Source organism: Geotrypetes seraphini, chromosome 2 (assembly GCF_902459505.1).
Source record: "Geotrypetes seraphini chromosome 2, aGeoSer1.1, whole genome shotgun sequence".
NCBI lineage: Eukaryota > Metazoa > Chordata > Amphibia > Gymnophiona > Dermophiidae > Geotrypetes > Geotrypetes seraphini.
The window spans coordinates 111273567-111295397 of NC_047085.1; the positions used below are offsets into that span (position 1 = coordinate 111273567).

At 43.6% G+C, this 21831-nt stretch overlaps 1 protein-coding gene across 9 annotated transcripts in view; it reads right to left on the minus strand.

Annotated features, from left to right (window-relative positions):
* The window catches only part of CHD7 (chromodomain helicase DNA binding protein 7), a 616542-nt gene that overhangs the window by 217474 nt on the left and 377237 nt on the right, over nt 1–21831 (minus strand). For all 9 annotated transcript variants that reach the window (XM_033933452.1, XM_033933447.1, XM_033933448.1 and 6 more), the window contains 3 exons: nt 14893–15030; nt 14675–14796; nt 14114–14357 (listed from right to left, as the gene is read on the minus strand). In XM_033933452.1, coding sequence (XP_033789343.1) covers nt 14114–14357; nt 14675–14796; nt 14893–15030 — 504 coding nt within the window. The remainder of the gene's footprint in view (nt 1–14113; nt 14358–14674; nt 14797–14892; nt 15031–21831) is intronic.

A 21831-nucleotide genomic window follows, 5' to 3' on the forward strand; every position in this document is an offset into this window, starting at 1 on the left:
TAAATACCTTTACGAAGCACTATTGCATGGATCAGAGCTTAGCACAAGATGTACATTTTGGTCACTCAGTCTTACGGAACTTGTTTGCACTATGACTCTTTTTACCACCTACCATCTACTTCTTCAGCTTGGGACTCACCAACAAGCATGCCTATATATCCCCTGCTTGTCTCTAGAGAAAACAAGGTTGCTTACCTGTAACAGGTGTTCGTAGACAGCAGGGGAATGCAGCCACACTTGCCCGCCCTCCATCCCCTTGACTCAAATTCTGCTCATTGCTAGAGATAAATCTGACAGGCTGAGGGGAAGGGCACATGCCCAGTAAGCTCAAGCTCAAAAGCTTACCTAGCTTGGGGAGAGCACTAGCACTCAAGTTCAGTCAGAGGACTTCACCAACAAGTGTGGTTGCATTCCCCTGCGGTTTACAGAGAACATCTGTTACTGGTAAGCAACTTTGCTTTCTCTCATTTATAATATGGTAAAATTTGAAGGGGAACTTTTTGATTCATAGAGAGTACATTGTGGGGTTTCCTCAGAGATCTCCACTTCCTCCAGTTATGTTTAATATTTTAATGTTGACTGTGTAGGATTAAGATTTGTAAAGGCTAAATATAAATAAATTGTTGAAAGGAAATCATTAGGAAATTAAACAATGGAATAGCTTCTTCTCTCTCTTTTGGATGGTAGTGTTTCACAGGTGGCTGTATGTGTTTCAAATTTAATCCCTATATTTACTTCATGGATATTTATTAGCACTAAAGAAAATAAGTAGAAAGATCTACTGGGGGGAAGAAACTTAAAATAAAGATAATTATCTTTATGGTGCCTGGAATCAGGTTATAATGACACTATGTTTATTATAGCATCTGCAGGATTGGGTGTTGGGTTTGGAAGATTTCAGGCCGATATCCAGAGAATTGGACTCTTTGCTCTGTGGCATTTTCACTCTTTATTGCACATAGACACCAAATCAAACCTCATAATGAGACCAAGCATTTTCTTGAGGCCCATGAGATCCCTGGAAAGATTTGTTGGTGAACTGACATCAAAACCTCTGTAGCAGTGACCTTTTGCCTCTAAGAAGGAATGTGGAATCTAGCCCAGGCTTAGACAAGATGTTATTTTGAAGATGGAAAGAGCTGGGTATCTTCTTGGTGGAACACTTACTCAGGGAGGATGGACATATTTATTCTTTTGAGGATCTACAAGAAAGATTATCTCTAAGGCAAGAAAATTATTTTGCATATATACACCTTTGACATTACTTGATGGGGCTAGATCGACAAGAGCTGCACTCTCTCTTGGGCAACATATTAAGGGCTTTTTTGAAGGGGAATGCACTAGGTAGGAAGTCAGTCTCAGGTCTTCATAGAACACTGTGCACTCTGGTACCTTGTAAGGATTATGGCCCTCTTAAAGAAGCCTGATTTAGGGATTTGGGACATCAGATGGAATGCGTAGACTTTCAGAAATTAATCAGGGAGGTCCTCAGGACAGTATTTGGTGCTGAACTGCAGGAATGTCAATATTGGGTTTTACTTAGGGCCGTGTCTCTCAAACTGTGTGTCATGGCACAGTGGTGTGCCTCGAAGAGATTCCAAGTATGCCACAAGAGAGTCCCAAATTTTTTATTATAAAATTCCCTTCATAAGTATACACTAGAATAGAAGATATGTACATCACGTGCACAAGAGTCTGTCAGTATTATGAGTGTCTGTGTGCTAAGGATACAACCGCCCAGACAATAATCATTTTTTGACATGATTGGTCCTTGAAAACTTAGGACAAGTAATTTTAGTTTTATTTTTTCATGCAATAGTTTTCCTAACTTGAGCAACAAAGAAATCAAGGCTTTGATATTGTTTCGATCTTCCTATCTTTGCAAACTTGAAGTTTCAGCTCTGACAGAAATTAAATTTAAAAAAAAGAGAGAGAACGACTGCAGATAGTGCATGATGAAATGTGTGTTTGCTTATCAATTATCAAGCCGTGTTTTGAATTAATTGGCACAACAACAAAAAATAAGCACATCCATCGCATGGATCTGCAACTCTATTTTATCTACTTTAGTTTCACCGTTGTTACAATTACTCATACATAGCTTATTGCATGTGTTATAGTAATAATAATAACTTTATTGTTTTATACCGCCATCACCAGTAGTTCTGGGCGGTTTACACCAAGAGAAGCTGTACAATCAGCGAGAGTAAAATCATATAGAATATACTAGTTACAGTTAGGTAATGAATTTGTTAAACAAAGTAGTCTTAACTGATTTTCGAAAAGAACAATAAGACATAGCATGATGGATACATTCTCCTAACCAGGATTGCAATTTGCCTGGTTACATAGAAAAATAGAATATGACGGCAGAAAAGGGCCATCGGTCCAACAAGTCTGCACACTCTAAGAACCTTCCCCCCTAAGCACTTCCTTGAAATGAGCCTACATGCTTATCCCATTTTTTCTTAAAATCAAGCACGTTGCTGGCCTCAATTACCTGAAGTGGAAGATTATTCCAGCGATCAACCACCCTTTCGGTAAAGAAATACTTCCTAGTGTCATCATGAAATCTCCCACCCTTGATTTTTAACGGATGCCCACTTGCTGCCGTAGGTCCTGTAAGGAAAAAGATGTCTTCTTCTACCTCAATACGGCCAGTAACATATTTGAACGTCTCTATCATGTCTCCCCTCTCTCTGCGTTCCTCGAGAGAGTATAGCTGTAACTTACCCAGACGTTCTTCATATGGGAGATCCTTGAGGCCCGAGACCATCCTAGTGGCCATTCGCTGAACCGACTCCATTCTCCATTGATAACGTGGCCTCCAAAACTGAACACAATATTCCAGATGAGGTCTTACCATGGACATGTAAAATGGCATTATAACTTCGGGCTTCTGGCTGACAAAACTTCTACGGATGCAACCCAGCATTTGTCTAGCCTTGGATGATGCTTTCTCTACTTGATTGGCAGTCTTCATATCTTCACTGATGAATACGCCTAGGTCCCGTTCTGCAACAGTTCTTGCTAAGGTCTTACCATTCAGGGTGTAAGTTCCGCTGCCAAGGTGCATAACCTTACACTTTTTGGCATTAAAATTCAGTTGCCAAGTTGCAGACCATTGTTCTAGTAAGGGTAGGTCCTGCGTCATAGTGTCTGGCACGGTGCTTTTGCCCACTATGTTGCACAGTTTAACATCATCGGCAAATAATGCAATTTTACCTCGAAGTACCTGAGGCAGGTACCGTACAAAGATGTTATATAGGATTGGACCCAAGACCGAGCCCTGCGGCACTCCACTGATCACTTCCGATGTTTTGGAGGGAGTACCATTGACCACCACCCTCTAGAGTCTTCCACTGAGTCAGTCTTTAACCCATGCAGTCAATGTTTCTCCTAGTTCCAATGAACTCATCTTGTTCAATAACCTGCGGTGTGGGTCACTATCAAAAGCCTTACTGAAGTCCAAATACACAACATCCAGGGACTCTCCCATATCTAGCTTTTTTGTTACCCAGTCAAAGTAGCTGATTAGATTGGATTGGCAGGATCTTCCCTTTGTACTCAAAGTCAAACCTTTTGGACTGATATTAATGGATATTTAGGAAAAATATTGGAATGTTTTACACCATATACAGTACTTGGAAAGGAGTAATACAGATAAGTCCCTGGGTTAAGAACACCCAACTTACATCGAACTTGTACTTATGAACTGGGGTCTGAATCTCCCTTCCTGTGCCAATGCACCCCTCTTTCTCCCTTCGTCTCAACGTGATCATCTTCACTTCCATGTCCCAATGCGCCCCTCATCGTCCCCTATGCCTCCCTCCCTCCTCTGGCCGGCTCCCTCCACCCAGCCACTTCTCTTCACAAAGTTGTAAGCGGTGGCTCCTAAATGCTGCCAATGGCTAAGTCAGAAGCCTTCTCTCTAGGCTTCCGGGTCAGCCATAGGCCACATGCAGGAACTGCGACCATGGCTTTGTGAAGAGAAGTACAGCTGGGAAGAGGTATACAACTGCGGGAGGGAGGCACAAACTTGGGACACAGAATAGAGGGAGGAAAGATGAAGAGCGGTTGTTGGGACATGAGAGAGCAGGCACGTTGGGACACAGAAGGAAGGAAGCGAGTACAAACTTCGGACAAAGGACAGGAAGAAGGAAGGCAGGAGGGAGGGGGCATGAGCTTGGGCCATAGGTATGGAAGAATGAAGGCAGTGAGGGGAAAGATGCTGAAGTGGGGGAGGGAACAGAAAGGGAGAATTGTTGGGCATGGGTGAGTGAGGGAAAGATGGTGCACATGGGGAAATGAAGAGGAGAATTGTTGGGCATAGGGATAGGACCGTCTAGTTAAGGGGTAGGAAATTCTGGTCCTCAAGAGCCACAGGCAGGTCAGGTTTTCAGGATATCCACAATGAATATGTATGAGATGGATTTGCATGCACTGCCTCCTTGAGATGCAAATCTATCTCATGCATATTTATTGCATATATCCTGAAAATCTGACCTGCCTGTGGCTCTCAAGGACCGGAATTGCCCACCCCTGGTCTAGTTGCAGGGAAACACGCTCAGGGCCCCCACTGATTCTGTATTAATATACTGTATATATTATAATCTAATAAATAGAAATAAAGTGCTTAATATAAAATGTAATTAAATTTACATTATATATACACTATTTAGATTATATATTATACACTTTTATTGATTATGTGCTTGAATCCCTCCCCCACCCCAGTTTGTGGAAAAATGGCCTTGCATGAAACCAGTCCCTGGTGCAAAAATGGTTGGGAGTCGCTACCTTAAAGAGAAGGGGCAAACACATTAATCCAGAGGCAGTAGGTTGGAATTTTTAAAAAACCCACCCAAACTACCCCAGAAAAAAAAAGTGCTTTGGAGGGGCAGCACAGAGAAAAATATATTGTTTATGGGGGGGAGGGGGGAGGACAGCAGAGAGGGCATGCTGTGTCTAAGGGTTAGATTCACTAAGCCCACCAATTAAGTTCCAACTACTTAGTGACCCCTTTACAACCCAATTTCCCTCCGATCCGATTCACTAACCTCTTTTCCAATCATCCTCCGATCCACACATGCAAATGAGGGGGAACGGCATTCAAATGTAGGCAGGAAGCGATTCACTAAAAAAACATGAGTGACACCGACTGGGTTGACTGATCCAAAAATAAGCGACTGCCGAGGACCAGTCGCTCAGGTCCTTTCCGACTGCCCTGCCTTCTGCGGTCCTGCTCTCTGCCCCATCTGCTCTCAGCCCGATCTCCTGCTCTTTGCCCCATCTGCTCTATTCCCCATAGTGCAAGCCCGTGGTTTTAACCCTCGGATTTAAAGTGGGTTAAAACCATGGGCTCACAAAAAAAAAGTAAAAAGCTCTGCTGGGCACAGAGGGCCAGCGCATGCGCAGACCATCCACAGATGGTCTGTGGATGCATCGGGATCACTATTCAACGATCCCTGCAGTCAGTTGGGGACATAAGAACATAAGAAGTTGCCTCCGCTGGGTCAGAACAGGGGTCCATCGCACCCAGCGGTCCGCTCCCGCGGCGGCCCATCAGGTCCATGACCTGTAAGTGATCCTTTGTCTAAGAACCTTTAATCCCCATGTTTCTTCTGTCTATACCCTTCATGATCTTATCTCTACCTCTATCGATATCCCTCAATCCCCGTATCCTTCAGGAACTTGTCCAATCCCTCTTTGAATCCCCTTAATGTACTCTGTCCTATCACATCCTCCGGAAGCGCATTCCAGGTGTCCACCACCCTCTGATTGAAGAAAAATTTCCTAGCATTGGTTCTAAACCTGTCCCCTTTCAGTTTCTCCGAGTGCCCCCTCGTTCTTTTAGTTCCCAATAGGATGAAGAATCTGTCCCTTTCCACCTTTTCTATGCCTTTCATAATCTTGTAAGTCTCTATCATGTCTCCTCTGAGTGTTCACTTTTCTAGGGTGAAGAGCTCCAGCCTTTCTAGCCTCTCTGCGTATGAAAGATTTTCCATACCTTTTATCATTTTGTCGCTCTTCTCTGAACCCTCTCAAGTATCTCCATTCCCTTCTTTAGGTATGGTGACCTATATTGGACACAGTACTCCAGTTGTGGTCGTACCATCGCACGGTATAGCGGCATGATGACTTCCTTCGTTCTGGTCATAATACCCTTCTTAATAATACCCAACATTCTGTTTGCCTTCTTCAAGGCTGCTGCGCATTGTGCAGTTGACTTCATTGTTGTGTCCACCAGTACACCCAAGTCTCTTTCAAGGTTACTTCCCTCTAATACTAATCCCCCCATTTGGTAGCTGAACATCGGGATCTTTTTCCCTATATGCATGACCTTGCATTTCCTTACATTGAAGTTCATCTGCCATTTATTCGCCCACTCTTCCAGTTTGTTTAAGTCCCTTTGTAGGTCCTCACACATGATTCCGATCGCCCTCATTTGCATGAGGGCGATTTGTGAATCAGCCCCACGGACACAGATCGGATTTGATCCATGCCCTTAGTGAATCTAGCCCTAAGTGTATGGAGAGTAGAGAGAGGGAATACTGGATCTGTATGGTAGGGATCAAGTGAGGCAGGGAGGACATGCTAGCAAGAACTCCCTATGTGTGTCCAAGAGGAAGACCTATTGGTTGAGGAGGGGGGTCAAATTTGGTTGTGCATGGTTTTCGACTTATACATAGGTCACACCAATTTTGGCCAATTTTAGTCCCAAAATTACCCTTGACTTATACATGAGATCAACTTATAATCAAGTATATGGTACATGATCTTATATAAACAGATCTTTACAGGTTGTCATATTTACATATCCCTCCAATACAGGAGATAACATTCAAGACAATACTGAATCTGTTGTTTCCTATCAGGCAGCCCAAAATCGAAATTCTCTTCCTCCAAGTTAAACAAGTCAGTCAGTAGCCTTTTCAGAACAATTAAAAACTTCACTTCAAAAGTTGCTAATATTTAGTAGTTATATTTTATTAAGATTCATTCATTGATTTGAATGTTTCAAAACTTCACTTCAAAAGTTGCTAATATTTAGTAGTTATATTTTATTAAGATTCATTCATTGATTTGAATGTTTCTTTTATTGATTTTTTTTATATCTAAGAAAGGATATTGTGATTTTCCTAGTAAATAGCTCACATTTTGTTTTGCAATCTGCCCTAGACCAATTAACTCGAAAGTAGCAGACGATACAATAAGGGGCTCATGATTTAAAAAAAAAAAAAAAAAAAAATGTTCAAAGAGTAGCCTAAGTCAGTACTTGGACGATCAAAAAGACAGGCTAAATATAAATAAATTGTTGAAAGGAAACCATTAGGAAATTAAACAATGGAATAGCTTCTGCTCTCTCTTTTGGATGGTAGTGTTTCACAGGTGGCTATATGTGTTTCAAATTTAATCCCTATATTTACTTCATGGATATTTATTAGCACTAAAGAAAATAAGTAGAAAGATCTACTGGGGGGAAAGAAACCTAAAATAAAGATAATTATCTTTATGGTGCCTGGAATCAGGTTATAATGACACTATGTTTAATATAACATCTGCAGGATGTGGCACAGGGAAAGCCCCGACGGGAGAAGGCCGCTGCCAATGCTGCTATTTGGAGGGAGGTATGTCGGTCTCATGGTGGGAGGATCGGCGTTGTTCAGCTGTGCGGGGGGGATGGTAGGGAGGGGATAGAAAAATGCTGCAGAGGAAAGGCACAAGGGGGTGGGTGAGAGGGGAGGAAAGATGCTGTAAATGTAGGAGAGAGAAAGAAAAGAGGATTGGGGTGGAGGAGAGGAAGGGAGAGATGATCATTGTATATGAAAAAAATAAGACTTCCCCTGAAAATAAGCCATAGTGCATTTTTTGGACTCAAAATTAATATAAGACACTGTCTTATTTTGGGGGAAACATGGTAGTTGCACAAAGTCACCATGAAGGAGGGACTGATGACAGCTCCAGTTCCCCACTCTACTGGACCACCAAGGCAGTACTGGAGGCCCACGGTGGGTCCAGAAAGGGGGGCAGACTGTCTGTCTGCACAACTGAACCACCAGGGCAGTACTGCAGGCCTGCAGTGGGTCTGGGAGGGGGGGGGGGCTGTTCAAGGAAGGAGGGCAGATTGGCTGGCTGTTTGGCTGCAGAGCAGGCTGACAGGACACCAGGGAAGGGAGGAGGAGGTCACTTCTGCCCTGTACCGGTACTTGAATATAAACCACCGGTTTATATTTGAGTAGACCTTTTTTCCTCTTTTTTTTGGGGGGGGTGGGGAAATGTTACCTAAGTTTATTTTCGGATCGGTTTACAGTATATTCGAGTATATAAAGTATATGTTGTGATACAGGAGGTTAAAAAAATTAGGTTTTTACCTTAATAATCTTCTTTCTTGTAGATGTGTATAGTAGACCTGAACACCTAGGGTTATGAGAGAATGACACGGGGACAAATTTGTCCCCGTCCCCACAGGAACTCAATTTCCCCATCCCCGTGAGTTTTGTCACTTTCACTGCCCCATTCCTGTAAGCTCTGCTTTAATCACACAAGCCTTGAACACTTATGATTTTAAAGTGTTTGAGGCTTGTGCAGAAGAGGATGAAGCTTGCAGAAATGGGGGAGGGACAGGAAAAGAACTTGCGGGGACAGGACAGGAAAATGAGTTCCTGCAGGGACAGGGAAAAATGTGTCCCTGTGTCATTTTCTATTATGCATACCAACCCTCAAGTTGTTTGCAGAATGATATCACTCATCTTTCAATTCCACCTCTTTCCCAGTAGGCTTGCTCCTGCTCCCTTAGTTTGTACAAAAGCAGTCAAGAACCACTGTAATAAAAGACATACCCTGAAGGAGGGCAATGGGGAAAAATCCCCCACACTATACTTCTGTTCTGCTCTGAAACAAGTAAAATATTATCAAAATTATACAAAACTGCATGCAACCGGCACGGACATTTAAGGAGCTCTTAGCTACTTGCACGTCTTGCTAAGAAGCAAAATCTCAGACTTGGTATCTCTTTTTCTTTTCAAGCTTAGCTGAGAGGCAGAAAAATTATTCAGTCAGACATAAGACTGAAATTGAAACCAAAGGCAGGTGATGCCCCTCCATAGAGTGGAGCTTCAGGACTAAGACACCCCTCCCTCAACCGTAAGGGCTAGCATCGATCGTCAATATCTCCCAGGAGGGTATATGGAGTGCCATGTCCTTTGAGAGGGAAGCTGTTCCTCGCATCTGGTGTCTATGAATGCAGTGGCTAAAATGAGTCTGCCTGAGGAGACCAGTGAATAGGAGAGTCTTGAAGTGGTCTCATGTGTGCCCAAGGGACCACCTCTAAGGCTGCTGCCATCGACCACAGGACCTGTAGATAATATCACACCATCAGAGCCAGATCAGGTCAGATATCTGTTTCTAGAGTTTCTGTCTACATGGCTCTGGAAGAAAAACCTGGCCTATAACTGTGTTGAACAGAACTCCGAGGTACTCCACGCATTGGGTCAGTTCTGACTTCTTGAAGTTGATTGTCCATCCCAAGTCCTGAAGGAGTTGGACCACTCTCGAGACTGCCAGTTTGCCCTATTCCTTGGATGGGACCCTGATCAGCCAATGTTCTAAATATGGATATACTTGGATCTGTGCCTTGCGCAGGTACGCTGCTATCACCACCATCATCTTGGTAAAGGTGTGAGGTGCCGCAAGGCCAAAGAGGAGAGCGGAAAATTGGAAATACTGTTCCAGTACATGGAACCACAAGTACCTCCTGTGAGCCAGAAAAATCGGAATAGGCCTTTATCAAATCAAGGGAGGCAAGAAATTCTCCAAGTGCCACCGCCGCAATGACCAAATGAAGTCTCCATGAGGAAGTGCAGTACTTTCAGCAAAGCACTGACCAACTGAAGGTCCAGAATTGGCCTCCACTCATCTGAGCCTTTCTTTGGTACTATGACATATATGGAGCATCTGCCCAAGCCCGAGTCTTTATCCGGAACTGTCTCTGTGGCATGGAAATTCAAGAGCTTTTACACCATTGCCCAGATTCTGAGCGCTCTCTCCAGCTATCTGGCCAGCCAGGAAATCTAGAAGAACTCAGTCTTGTAACATTCTAGAACAACCTCCATGATCCAATGATCTGCACTTATCTGTGCCCAGTGCTACACTCAATGTCATTTCTTCAGGAGCACTGGTGGATCCTGGTAATTTAAATAAGCATTCCACAACAGGCTCACAAAATCCAGGATGAAGCCTTGCACAGGAGGTCTCAATGCCCCCAGCAGGAACTCTCTGAAGGTCCTCCTGGGCTCTATGGCATTCATGCATCTGCACTTAGCCAATTCTCATTCAGAGGGCTCTGGATCAAATTTCCTGTGGATCCCCAGCCCTGGAAGACACAGAGGAGGCAGAGCCTAAGGCCCGTGGCACACATATGCTCATTAGCCAACCATCCTACACAAACTTGGCATGACACAGGGATAGAAAGGTCTGAGGAGTTCATCCTTATCAATTTTAAGCAAAATCAAGGGGTTTGGAGGGAGACGGAGGCTTTAAAAAAATCCAGACGGCTGCCACCAACAAATTTGTGCCAAAAACTACAGGAGAAAGGGTTTTAGAGGGGGGGGTCCTAGCTCTGGCCCAGAAACCCTCTAATTTCACCTTTCAGATCCCTCCTTGATTTTCTCCTTAGGCTATAATAGCCTTACATACTGTGCCATGTGGTGCCTGCCTGCCTCAGTTCAGAAGTGCAGCTGGAACAAATGGAGAAGAACTCTGCCTCACAAACTCAAACCATGAACTTGGTCTTCGGGCTGCCAGTCAGACCGATGTCAGATTGAGCCTCAATCCTTGGAAACTCTCTCACCGCGAAGGGGGGATGACCACGGAGTTGGCCTGATATTAATCCTGGCCAAACCGGAAAGGAGCCAAACAGCCTGTGCTCGAGCTCCTGACAAATCAGGGATGCCACAGTAGGAGAAAGGAGCCACAATGCCCAAGTAGTAGTCTGGACAAGACATCCTAAGTGCCATTGTATACCTTTTATTTCTTATTTCAAAGAGCTATCAGCTGCTGCTCTCTCCCATTCAAGGGATGACCCCCGAGCTCCAAATATATTATAGCAGGTTGGCTAGACAGATGTCCCTGAGGGCTTATCCTGATAGAAACAGACTTCCGCCTTCAGGAAAGGGAACTATGATGCCATGAGACAAATGGTAAAAACAAAACTCAAGAACAGCTCCAGAAAGGCACAGACGGTGGACCAAGCCTGGACCTTATTCAAGGACACGGTGAGCAAAGGCAAAACTGGTATATACCCAGATTTAGAAAAGGGTGCAGAAAGAATTGAGCAAAAGACCCAGCATGGCTAACCAATAAAGTTAAGAAGGTGATAGGAGATAAGAAAAAATCCTTCAGGACATGGAAAAAGGATAAAACCGGGGAAAATTGGAAAGAGCACAGGAAACATCAAAAAGAATGTAACCGCGTGATCAGAATAGCAAAGAGAGAGTATGAAGAGAGACTTGCAAAGGAGGCACGGAATTTTAAACCATTCTTTCGATATGTGAAAGGGAAACAACCGGCGAGGGAGGAGGTGGGACCCCTGGATGAGGGTGACAGGAAGGGAGTGGTAAAGGAGGAAAAGGAGGTGGCGGACAGATTAAACACGTTCTGCCACTTAGAACTTAGGGTATAGCGGTATATAAGAAATAAAATTATTATTATTATTATTCTCGTCAGTCTTCACGAAAGAGGACACATCCAATGTGCCAGAACCGGAAAAATTCTTCAAGGGGGACCAAGAGGAAAAATTATCGTGCTTGGAGGTAAGCCTCGAAGACGCACTCAAAAAGATAGATAGGCTAAAAACTGACAAATCTCCTGGCCCAGACGGAATCCACCCAAGAATACTAAAAGAGCTTAGAGTTGAAATAGCGGAGTTACTGCAGCAGATTTGCAACCTATCCTTGAGAACAGGGGTAATCCCGGAAGACTGGAGGATAGCGAATGTTACACCTATCTTCAAGAAGGGATCCAGAGGCGACCAAGGGAATTATAGACCGGTCAGCTTGACCTCGATTTCGGGGAAGATGGCTGAATCATTGATCAAGGACAGTATCAATGAGCATATAGAGAAAAATAAGCTGATGAGAACAAGCCAGCATGGTTTCTGTCCTGGAAGATCTTGCCAAACGAACCTACTGCACTTCTTTGAGGGGATAAGCGAACATTTGGACAAAGGTGACCCCATAAACATAGTATACCTGGACTTCCAGAAAGCCTTCGACAAGGTACCTCACAAGCGTCTGTTAAGGAAACTGTGGAACCACGGGGTGGAAGGGGACATACACAGATGAATCAAAAACTGGCTGGCGGACAGGAAACAGAGGGTAGGAGTAAAGGGACACTATTCTGACTGGAAAGGGGTCACGAGTGGAGTCCCACAAGGGTCAGTGCTGGGACCACTGCTATTCAATATATTTATTAATGACTTGGAAACAGGGACAAAGTGCGAAGTTATAAAATTTGCGGATGACACAAAACTCTCCGGTAAGGTTAGATCTGTAGAGGAATATAAAGAACTTCAAAGGGACCTGAACAAACTGAGTGAGTGGGCAAATAAATGGCAGATGAGCTTTAATGTAGAGAAATGCAAAGTCATGCACATAGGGAAAGGAAACCCGATGTACAACTACACGATGAGGGGGGAGGATATTGGGGGAAGGCAACCTAGAAAAGGACTTGGGGGTTTTGGTGGATATAACAATGAAACCGGCGGCACAATGTGCAGCGGCCTCGAAAAAGGCGAACAGAATGTTGGGAATTATCAAAAAAGGTATCACTACCAGAACCAAGGAAGTTATCCTCCCGCTGTATAAGGCGATGGTGCGACCCCATCTGGAGTACTGCGTTCAGTACTGGTCGCCGTACCTTAAGAAGGATATGGCGATACTCGAGAGGGTCCAGAGAAGAGCAACAAAAATGATAAAGGGCTTGGAAAACCTTTCATATGCTGAGAGGCTGGAGAAGCTGGGGCTCTTTTCCCTGGAAAAGCGGAGACTTAGAGGGGATATGATAGAAACTTATAAGATCATGAAGGATATAGAGAAGGTAGAGAGGGACAGATTCTTCAGACTGGTGGGGGCAACAAAAACAAGAGGGCACTCAAAAAAATTGAAGGGAGATAGGTTCAGAACAAATGCTAGGAAGTTCTTCTTCACTCAGAGGGTGGTGGACACCTGGAATGCGCTTCCAGAGGAGGTGGTAGAGCAGAGTACGACTTTGGGTTTCAAAATGGGATTGGACAAGTTCCTGAGGGAAAAGGGGATTGAGGGATACAATTAGAGGGTTACTATACAGTAATACATCACTTACAGGTCATTGACCTGAGGGGCCGCCGCATGAGCGGACTGCTGGGCATGATGGACCTATGGTCTGACTCGGCAGAGGCAGTGCTTATGTGCTTATGTGAGTCTGTCTTCTCTCAGGCAGAGTTCCTAACAAGAGAAAACCTCTAGGCACCGAGCCTTGAATTTAAACAAGAAAAAACCTGAAAATAAAACAGCAGATCAGAAACACATCTGAGCATCTTGCTTGCAGAAGAAAATTGAGAGGCAGATGCAAGCCTACTTGGAAGGAGGCAGAGTTGAAAGATGAGTGATATTCTGCAAGCAAGGACTACTATACATTGCACTGGAAGTAACTGTTAGGAGCTAATAACATACTACAAAGGCTGGAGATTCTGAACATTATGCAAACCTGAAAACTATGATGGTAAGTGATCTCAGGTAATGGCTGATTAGCAAAATTATGATCCCAAAGCCACCATCCTTGTATCAACCAGAAAATATATACATGAAATATATTCCTCAAAAAGCAATTCAGTAATTTGTTTAAACCAGAACTGGCAAACATCTAAGACTCCTCTGTTTGTAATCCATTACTTCTTTCACAGACTATCACATGGCCACACATAAAAGCTGAATATACTCAGCTATCCAGAATACTTACTGCTGATGCTACTGAAATAAGGCTTTAACATCTTAGTTGTCAAAAAAGCCTTCTGGTTGTTGATTCTTTCTATCCAACCCCAATCACTGGCAGCAAAGTATTGCATTATTTTTACCTGTGAATCTTTGAAGTACATTTCATATGTTTGAATGGTCCGACGGCTAGCTTGACTCCCATGATACACAACCACATTCAACTCGGTCCAAGTGCGGAATTCTCTTTCCCAGTTTGGAATTGTGGACAGAGGAGCAATTACCAGAAAAGGACCATGGATTCCCTTCAAATATATCTCATAGAGAAATGTAATGGACTGGATAGTTTTTCCTAATCCCATTTCATCTGCCAAAATGCAGTTGCGCCTGAAATCAGAAAGACATTAAAAAGTTACCCAAGCATGCAGAAGAAATGGATTCCTTTACTTGCACAATTTCCAGAGACACCACTTCAGACAATGAAACAAGATCTTTAGTGAGAACAACTAACAGAACACAGCAGGAAAGCCTCAAAGATACTGTTCTATACTAAGCCACATAACCACCAATATGAATAACAAAAGTTATTTTAAATGTTAATTTTGGTTCTGAATGACTGGTAAATTCCAAACAATTAAACTAGGTTATATAGTAAAGCTAGAAAAATTCCCAAAACAACTGCCAAAAGTAAAAAGTTTACATACGTGTTGTACCAATTGAATAGAAGCCAGTTCACTCCCTCCAACTGGTATTCCCTGAGTTTGTTATTGTTTTTATACTCCCTGGAACTCTCTGATTTCTTCCACTCATCAGCAGGAGGTCGTTCCTGTTTCAAATACAGTCAATTCCATTAGTTGTTTCCAAAAAACAAATTACTCTACTATTTTCAAATCAAGTACTGTTTACTGTTACCAATTCTTACCACATGTTGCGTTGCTGGTTCTCTAGACTTCAGATTCTCAAATTCTTCAATCTTAACTTGATCTATATCTTGCTTCAGTTCCCAAGTGCTGTCTTCATAGGGAAGTGAGCACCATTTTACCAAATAATGAGTCACAGGCTACATTTTAAATGAAAGAACAGTAATTTCAGAAAAAGTAAAAAAATAAAATCCATCATTATGCTGCTTCGCCACATAGGTAATTTTGAAGTACAGCTTTTTAGAAATATTTTACATGCATATGCCAATAGGAATAAGTTAACTTATTAGGTTGTTTCCTAACATCTAAACATCAACGTTTTTAGTGCAAAGTTTGATTTGTTAGCTGTAGAGGCCAACAAACTGCCTTTTTTTAGTTTCAGACAAAACTAAAACTGTCACTAAAACTGTCTGAAAGCTTTTGGCCTAAACCAAAATTACAGCTGAAAATCATCACCTGGTTACAGCCAAATCTGAAAACTCAAGTTCAGTTATGTAAATATAAACAAGTGAGGGCCACTATTAAGAGCTTACAGTTTGCATCTGTCTTCTAAACCAGTGGTCTCAAACGCGTGGCCCAGGGGCCACATGCGGCCCACCAGGTACTATTTTGAGGCCCTCGGTAAGTTTATCATAAACACAAAAGTAAAATAAAACAGTTTCTTGATCATATGTCTCTTTAGCTATAAATGACAATATTATTATTAAGACTTAGCCAAAAGGAAAGATTTATAAACTATAAAGAGTTTTACCTCATGCAAAATTGTCATTTCTTTAATAAGACATTAACTATTTTGTTTCTGAGGCCCTTCAAGTACCTACAAATCCAAAATGTGGCTCTGCAAAGGGTTTGAGTTTGAGACCACTGTTCTAAACCTACAGTATCGAAGCCAGAATATAATTATGTAAATAATGAATGGAGAATTATGTCTTATCTGATAATTTTCTTTTCTTTAGTAAGCAACACTGTTCTGAACCAGTGGGTGTTAACCCTTCCTGCCAGCTAGCAGAGGTACAATAAAATGAATTCTGCCAGTGACATCACCAGCATAAGCTACAGTGATCCCTGTAACAATCCAGTATGCATCTGCACAAGCAGCAGAAGTTATCTTTTTAATGCACCCATTTCCCATCAACCACTGCAGCTGCAATAATCAAGCAAGCAAACCATCACAGAGTGACACTTCTTACTAGTGCTGCCCGATTCACAATTCGAATTGGTTCACCGATTCACTTCGGGTGAATCGATTCAAATCGGTTCAAAAAAACAAAAAACAAAAACGGCTTCCCTATTCGCACCTGCTTTAGAAGGCAAGGGGGGAGGGTCATTCGGGAAGTGCTGCTGTCGGCTTCCCCCTGGCTTCCCCACACTATTTACCTTCCAGCCGGAACAGCCTGCAAGCAAGATCGCAGTGTTAGTGATCTTAGTACCGCTTCGGAGCTGGTTCCTCCATCGCAGTCCTGCCCCTCCTCTGACGTCAGAGAAGGGGCAGCACCGCAACTGAGTAACCATCTCCGAAGCGGTACTAAGATCGCTAACACTGCGATCTTGCTTGAAGGCTGTTCCGGCTGGAAGGTAAACAGTGTGGGGAGGCCAGGGGGGGAAGCGGAAGGCCAGGGGGGTGGAAGCCGGACACCGGGGGGAGGGGGAAGAGTGAGCAGTCCTTCGGGGTGGGACAGGCAGGAAGGCCTTCAAATGGGTGGGACAGGCTTTCAAGGGGAGACAAGCCTTCAAGGGGGGGAGGCAGGCCTTCAAAGGGGGGACAGGTCTTCAAGGGGGGGGATGGGCCTTTAAGGGGGGACAGGCAGGCCTTCAGGGGTAGGATAGGCTTTCAAGGGGGGACAAGCCTTCAAAGGGGGGAGGCAGGCCTTCAAAGGGGGAGGACAGGTCTTCAAGGGGGGAAAGGCCTTTAGGGGGAACAGGCAGGCCTTCAGGGCTGGGATAGGCTTTCAAGGTGGGGACAAGCCTTCAAGGGGGGAGGTAGGCCTTCAAAGGGGGACAGGCAGGCCTTCAGGGATGGGATAGGTCTTTAAGGGGGGGAACAAGCCTTCAAGGGGGGAACAAGCCTTCAAGGGGGGAGGCAGGCCTTCAAGGGGGTACAGACCTTCAAGGGGGGACGGACCTTCAGGGGAGGGGGGCCCTGGTATAGAAGTACACGGAGGGAGGGAAGGGGGAGGTTCAAAGAGATGTGCATTTGCTGGACTTTGGGGAGGAAGAAATGGGTCTGAATATAGAGGAGAGGGAGCGAGGAAGAGAGATGATGGACAATGGGATTTAGGGAGGGAAGGAACAGAAAGGGAGAGAACTTGGACGCAAGGGATGGTGTGGAGGGGGGATAGAGATACTGGATAAGAGGGTATTTGGGAAAAGAAAGGGAGAGATGGTGGACCCTGGGGTGGTGGGGAAGGAAGGAGAGATGCTGGATGAAAGGGTAGTTAAGAAAAGGTGGATCTGTGGAGGGAGATGAAAAAAAGGAAAGATGCTAGACCTCCTGGGGAGGGAAGAGAAATGGAAGGGGAGGACAGAGATGGAAGATGGATGGTTAGAACAGAGAAAGAAGAAAGGAGGAGACCCTGGCAAGCAAGTTATCAGAAGATAACCAGAGCTTGAGACCAACAAAATTTGAATAATGACCAGACAACAAAAGGTAGAAAAACTAATTTGATTTTCTGTTTTGTGATTACAATGTGTCAGATTTGAAATGTGTATCCTGCCAGAGCTGGTGTTAGACCGCAAACGTGAGCTAGGATTTAACAGAGAGAGGAAAAGTCTTTTTTGTTTGTTTACACCACAGCGCCAGTGTGGTTAGGAGAAGGCAAAGGGGGGGTGAAGAGGCTGTAAAATAAACCCACCAGGTGTTTGAAAAAAACAACACCACCATCCAATTGGGCAGGAAAATCAAATTGAATCGAAAAACCAATTCAATAGGCTGAATCAAATTGAATCAAAATTTTTTTCCTGAATCGTTCAGCACTACTTCTTACCTTACATATACCAGGATATAGCCAAATCAAGGGAGCCTGTATGGCTGTCAATCATAAAATGAATCCTTTTTATTTATTTTTTGGGGGGAGGGGGAGGAGGTTGCACTACAAAGGAAGCACAGAGCACACCAAGAACCCTGGGGCTAGGTTTTCAGAACATTGTCGCTAACTAAAGAAAAAAAAATTAAGACAGACAATTTCTACTTTCTTAGCATTAGCTCTACTGTTCTGAACCAATGGGATGTACCGAAGCAGATCTACGGGGCGGAGGAAGACCCCTGAATAACCACTCTGTCAAAAACTGAATGGGCTCTGCCTAGCAAGTCGTCTATAGTGCTTAGCAAAGTAATGAAGCAACAATAGTCACTGACCTGCAGATCTATTATTCTTCTTCTATTCATACACTTTATATACCACCCTGCACACGTAGTTTGAGAGTTGTTTATAAATCAACTAGTTTTACATAGCTAGACAGGTGTCCCTAAGGGCTTATCCTGCTAGAAGCAGACTTCCGCCATGTGAGTCTGTCTTCTCTGAATAATATGTAAAAGGGAAATATCCCTGAATAATATGTAAAAAGGAAATATCCTATAAGAAATATACTATCTGGGCTCTGCCCAGCAAGCGGCTTCAACCCTAGTAGGGTAGGGCTTAGAGCCCAAGGCACTGGATGATTTTTGCTGAAAGCAGACTCAATAGCCACTTGAATCCACCTCACAATGGAAGCCTTTGAGGCCACTTGGTCCTAACAAGAAGCATGGAAAGATACAAAAAGGTGGTATGAGAAACGAAACTCATTTGTCTCCTCCAAAAACCTGAGCAGCATCCACCAGGCATCCATCTTGTGAAGCCTCCAATCCTCTGCCAACGATCCCTGAGACACAAAGGAGGGCAAATAAACCTCCTGATGCACATGGAAAGGAGACACCACCTTCGGGAGAAAGAATGGTACCATGAGCAAGGGCACAGAATCCTCTGAGAAGGAGAGATAGGGATCCCGACATGACAAGATCTGCAATTCTGAAACTCTCCTAGCAGAGATGACGACCACCAATTCTTGATGGAAGCCAAGCACTGGGGCTCAAACTGAACCTAAGACAGCACCTAGAAGACTAGACTGAGGTCCCAAGAAAGATGAAGAAGGAGTGCAGATACACCACCCCCTTCAGAAACTGGAGCTACCTGTCTAGGCAAAGCCAGAGATGTCTTACACCTTCCCTTAAATCTGGACAAATTAGCCTCTTGGACCCTTAAGGAGCTCAAGACTATCTCCTGCTACAAAAAAACCTAGAACATTAGGAACTTGAGTTCTTCAGGGAGATAAGGGCTGTTCCCTGCACCAGAATACAAATAAACACAGTTTAGTAGGGTTTAAAAAAAGGTTTGGATAATTTCGTAAAACAAAAATCCATAAGCTAATATATTACATGTCTTCTATTCTGTCAATACCTTTCGGTTCTAAGCGGATTACAAAAGAATTGGTCTGGGCATACCCAGTGAGATTATAAAATAGATAATTAGAAGATTACAAGATAGATAATTAGAAGAAGCATTAGGATCTGGTGATATATTGAGAAGGTTAGTTTGACTTGACAAATTTCCTGAATAATTTGGTTTTTAATTCTCTCCTGAAGATTTTGTAGTTGGATGTTGTGATCAGCAGGTTAGAGATGTGGTGGTCTAGTTTCGCTGCTTGGGTGGCTATAGGCTGTCACACATTTTCCTTGGCTGAATGTGTTGTTCCTGATTAGGCGATTGTTTAGATAGATTGGTCCATCGCCATTCGGGGCTCTGAATAGTGTACAGTAGAATTTGTATATGCGTGCTTTTACAGGGAGTCAAGTGTGTGTCTTGGAAGGCAGTGGTAATGTGGTCATATATTTTCAATGAGTATATCAGTCTGAGGGCTGAATTTTGCACAGTTTGTAATTGTTTTATCATGTTGGCAGGGCATGACAGGTATAGGATGTTACAGTAGTCTAGAACTAGGGACTGGACCAGGAGTCTGAATTGTTTTTTGTCAAAGTATTTTCGGATTTGTCTTAAGTTGCACATGATTGTGAAGGCTTTCTGGAATGTTTTGTCTATCATTATTCCCAGCAGTTTTAGATTGGGTTGCAAGGGGTATGTGATAGAGTTTATTTCAAAGTTTGTTATGATTGGGGTTTTGTTTTGTTTTTGTGAGAAGTAGGAATTTAATTTTGTCTTGGTTCAGCTTTAGTTTGTGGTCTTTCATTCATTCTGTCACTGTTTCTAGTGTTATTGTAGTATGTTTGTTGTATTGGAGGTATGTTGGTCGAAAGGAAGGAGTATGGTGATGTCTTCTGCGTAGCTGTATGAAGTTATGCCTAGTTTGTCCAGGCAAGCACCGAGTGTGGCTTTGTAGAGATTGAAGAGTGTTGGAGATAGAGGAGAGCTTTGGGGGACTCCGCAGTGGTTGGTCCAGGAATTCAAATTTTCTTTGTTTGTTTTATCTCTATCTCCTGGATTGAAGGAATCCTTGAAACCATGTGTAAACTCTACCTGTGATTCCTACTGCTTCCATTGAATATTAAGATAGACTTGGGGAAAATCCACTGGTTACTCTTTGGGATCTTGCCAGGTACTTGTGACCTGGATTGGTCACTGAAGGAAACAGGATATGGGCTTGAAAAACTTTCAGTCTGTCTCAATAGGGCAATTCTTATGTTCTTATGACTTCCTGGAGCGAAGCAGGGTAGAAGCCACTGCAGGGGAGAAACCTGTGCTCCTCTAAATGTTGCCTCTAAATGACTATACTGTAAGCCAAAAGAGATATGGATCTTCCATCCCTACCAGTCCTTGCCAGAGCAGACCCCAACCTTGGTCAGCAGATGCTAGAGATCTGCAAACCAAGGTCTGTGAGACCAATCTGACACCACCAGCAAGACCAGATGAGGATGACTTGCTGTCCTGAGCAACAAGCAGCCAATGAGAGGCCATGGAGTGAAGATATTAGGGAGGTTCCCAAATGGCTGGGTCCCTCCTGTTATTGGCTCTGAATGCCATCAACTCAAACTGGAGGCGGCCCCCAGTAGTCCATAATGAGCTGGAAGGCCTAAAGCCACAGCTCCCATTCTCCTTGATCCAGAAAAGAGTAACTGAGATAGTCTACCTGCACACTGCAATATATACCACTGAAATAGCCTGTGGCATCTCTGCCAACAGATTTGCTTCCTCCAGAGCTTCTGCCAGACTCCCAATTCCACTCTGCTTGGTGATGAATGTCGCCACCATGGCAGAATCAGACATCACTCAGACCATGGTCCCTTCCAAGAGCTGATGATATTCCTGCAGAACCAGACGAACCTTCCGGGTCTCCAGGAAGTTTATGTTTTTATTAACATTTGATATACCGCTTAAGCATATTACAGATCTAAGCAGTTTACAATAAAATATAGGTACTTAGAACTTCCCTAACTGTCCTGAAGGCTCACAATCTAGCCAAAGTACCCGAGTAAACAATTATTAAAATAGAAAATATCATAAGCTGACCTCGCTAATTAGAGAGTTGCACGGGGACAGAAACCCCATCCGTCCCTACCCATCCCCCCATAAAAGTTCCCCGTCCCCATAAAAAGCAGCAACCACCTCTGACAGTTTTGATCTTTTTGTAAGTCCTAGTTTATTAAAACCAGTGTATCTCAAACTGTGTGCCTCCTGAGATTCCAAGTGTGCCGCAGCACATCGAGGAGGAAGAGAGGCGCCTGCCAGCTGACTTCCTGATGTAATACATGGCGAGCGCTGCCCGATTCGCCGAAGGCCTGCATGTTTCCCCCTTCTCTCTAGCATCCTCCGGCTTCCCCCCTGGCCTCCCGATATCATCTTTAAAGCTAATTACAGCAGCCTGCAGAGGATAGCCAGTAAGTAAAATGATTTTATTTTCAATATAGTGATTGAAATGTGTCAGTTTAGTGAATCTGCTATATATATTGTGTA